The following is a 2,282-nucleotide window of genomic DNA, read 5'->3' on the forward strand; positions in this document are numbered from 1 at the left end:
ACACCCAGAAATAACTGGCTGTGTAACCTTGAGCAAGTTACTTAACCCCAATTGCTTAAAATTAAAAAAAGAAAAGCACCACTCCTCAATGCTGCCATCCTCTCAAATTCATTCTGTTCACAGCTAAACTTATTGAAAATATAATCTCCACTCATTGCTTCTTCATTTTATCACTGCCTAGTCATTCCTTTCTTTGTCCCTATGACTTCCAATCACTCCACTATACAATCATGAAGCCTTTAAATGCAAACTGCATGCCAGGTGGCAGACAGCTAGGTGGGATGTTGGATAAAGCACTGAACTTAGAATCAGGGAGACTTAGCTTCATGAGTTCAAATCTAGCCTCAGACACTAACTAGCTGTGTGACCCTGGGCAAGTCACATAATCCTGTTTGCCTCAGGTTCCTCCTCTGTAAAATGAGCTAGAGAAGAAAATGGTAAACCACTCCAGAATCTTTGCCAAGATGACCCCAAATAGGGTCATGAAGAGTCTGAAACAACTGATAAGACTCAACTACAACAATAAATGCCAGGTGCTGGGATACAAAAACAAGAATGAAACAATTCTTCTAGGTGCTTACAATTTACCAAAGGGAGCTAACATGTTCATAACTAGGTATATGGAAAATAGATGCAAGATAATTTGGAATGTAGCACCCCACCTAGGTGAGCTTGGGCTAGCCCAGTGATCCTTGGGATGGGTAGGGAGATAAGACTCCTGATTGGCTGAGAGACCTCTGAACCTGCAACCACATGCATAGGAAGAGAGAGAGACAAAGAGGGATGTATAGACAGGGAGAAGTAGAAAGATGGGGAAAGGGAAGAGAGACTTTGAATGGAGGATGGAGGTCCCCAAGATCCAGGTATGTGGGAATGAATCAATACTACTGTCAAGACCCAAGAAATTACCAAAAAAGGCATTTGAGCAACAAATACAAAGAGTCTCATTGGGAGTGTGAGAACCAGGTTTCCAATCTCACCTCTGTCTCATGTGTGACTCTGAATGAGTCTCTTCCTTTTTCTGGGCCTCAGTTTCCTCATCTGTAAAATGATGGGGTTGGGCCACTTGGCCTCTATATCTATGATTCTATGATCCCTTTGGACTTCTCTGTTGATTAATAACAACTGAATTGTCTAGAAAAAAGTTTATTGCAACTGGTCAGACTAAGGTTGTGACATTGTACCCCAGAAAAGTTAATAAAAAGAGAGAAGAGGGGGTGAGTCTTCTGCTCCAGAGCCCTTGCAAGGTTGTTTGGCACCAACTCAGTAAGAGCTACAGGTCTCCTCAGGATGGATGTGCACACTCAGCATTGGCTTTCTCCCTCAGGCTCTCTGGAATCTCTGTTTGCATACTTGGCCCTCGCAGAACATTTCCTGGAGTCAGATGCAGAAGGGAAGAAGGGGATTGGGGGAGGGAAGAAAAAAGGGTGAGATCAGCACTTAGGAAGAACACAATCTCTTCCCAGAGATCTTGGATTAATTACCAGCTCGTCAAGCTGGGCCACCATCCAAGGGACTCTGTACCAAAGCACCATAGGCTTTAGGCAGGAGCTCTGGGGGAGCTGAGCAAAAGATATTACAAGGTATTTCCTACCTACCATTAATTGTTTCTGCAATGGATAAATGAAAAACCTCAATAGCCGTGAAGATTCTTTGGGCCAATCACAGGGTTGTATAACATTGCAACAGGATTTTGTGACTTTAGGGTTTGTAGACTGCATGTTTTTTGTTTTTTAGGGTTGGAGGAGGTAATTGAAGATATTTCTAAAGCATAATATTAGTGTGACCTAGCATAGTGCCTTGCGCATAGTAGGGCCTTTAAAATGCTCATTTTTGGTTGAGCTACAATGGCAGATATGCATGATGGCAAGAAGAGTTGGGGAGAGACATAGTAGAGACAGAACTACCCTCAGAATCAGCAGGACCTCTGCCACATACTGGTTGTGGCACTCTGGGCACAGGAATCAACCTCTCAGGGCCTCAGGCAACTGTATAAGGCCACAACAATTGCTGTTTCCCTTTTGATGGAGGGAGAGACACCCTCCTCATACCAAGGAAGTCACAAGAAGAAGCTATGGTCCTATAGCCCTGTCTCCAGAGGACTGAAGGTGAGACACAACCTCCCATCCCCCACCACACCCTGTTATAACCATCTTGTGATTTAGATGAAAGCTTTCCATTCTGTTTTCATGTAGCCTATACAGCAATCTGTCTTTATGGCAGGGATTTTTAACAGTGTGTGTGTGTGTGTGTGTGTGTGTGTGTGTGTGTGTGTGTGTGTG

General features: G+C 43.7%; 1 protein-coding gene across 1 annotated transcript in view; it reads right to left on the reverse strand.

Annotated features, from left to right (window-relative positions):
- Positions 1-1,130: 1,130 nt before the first annotated feature.
- RBP7 (retinol binding protein 7) overlaps positions 1,131-2,282 on the reverse strand; it is a 13,772-nt gene continuing 12,620 nt past the window's right edge. The window contains exon 4 of the mRNA XM_069079356.1: positions 1,131-1,374. Coding sequence (XP_068935457.1) covers positions 1,324-1,374 — 51 coding nt within the window. The 3' untranslated portion in view covers positions 1,131-1,323. The remainder of the gene's footprint in view (positions 1,375-2,282) is intronic.

The sequence above is a fragment of the Petaurus breviceps genome, unplaced genomic scaffold (genome assembly GCF_028583685.1).
Source record: "Petaurus breviceps papuanus isolate PSGF00001 unplaced genomic scaffold, PetGlider_PUasm1.0 91041, whole genome shotgun sequence".
Classification (NCBI taxonomy): Eukaryota; Metazoa; Chordata; class Mammalia; order Diprotodontia; family Petauridae; genus Petaurus; species Petaurus breviceps.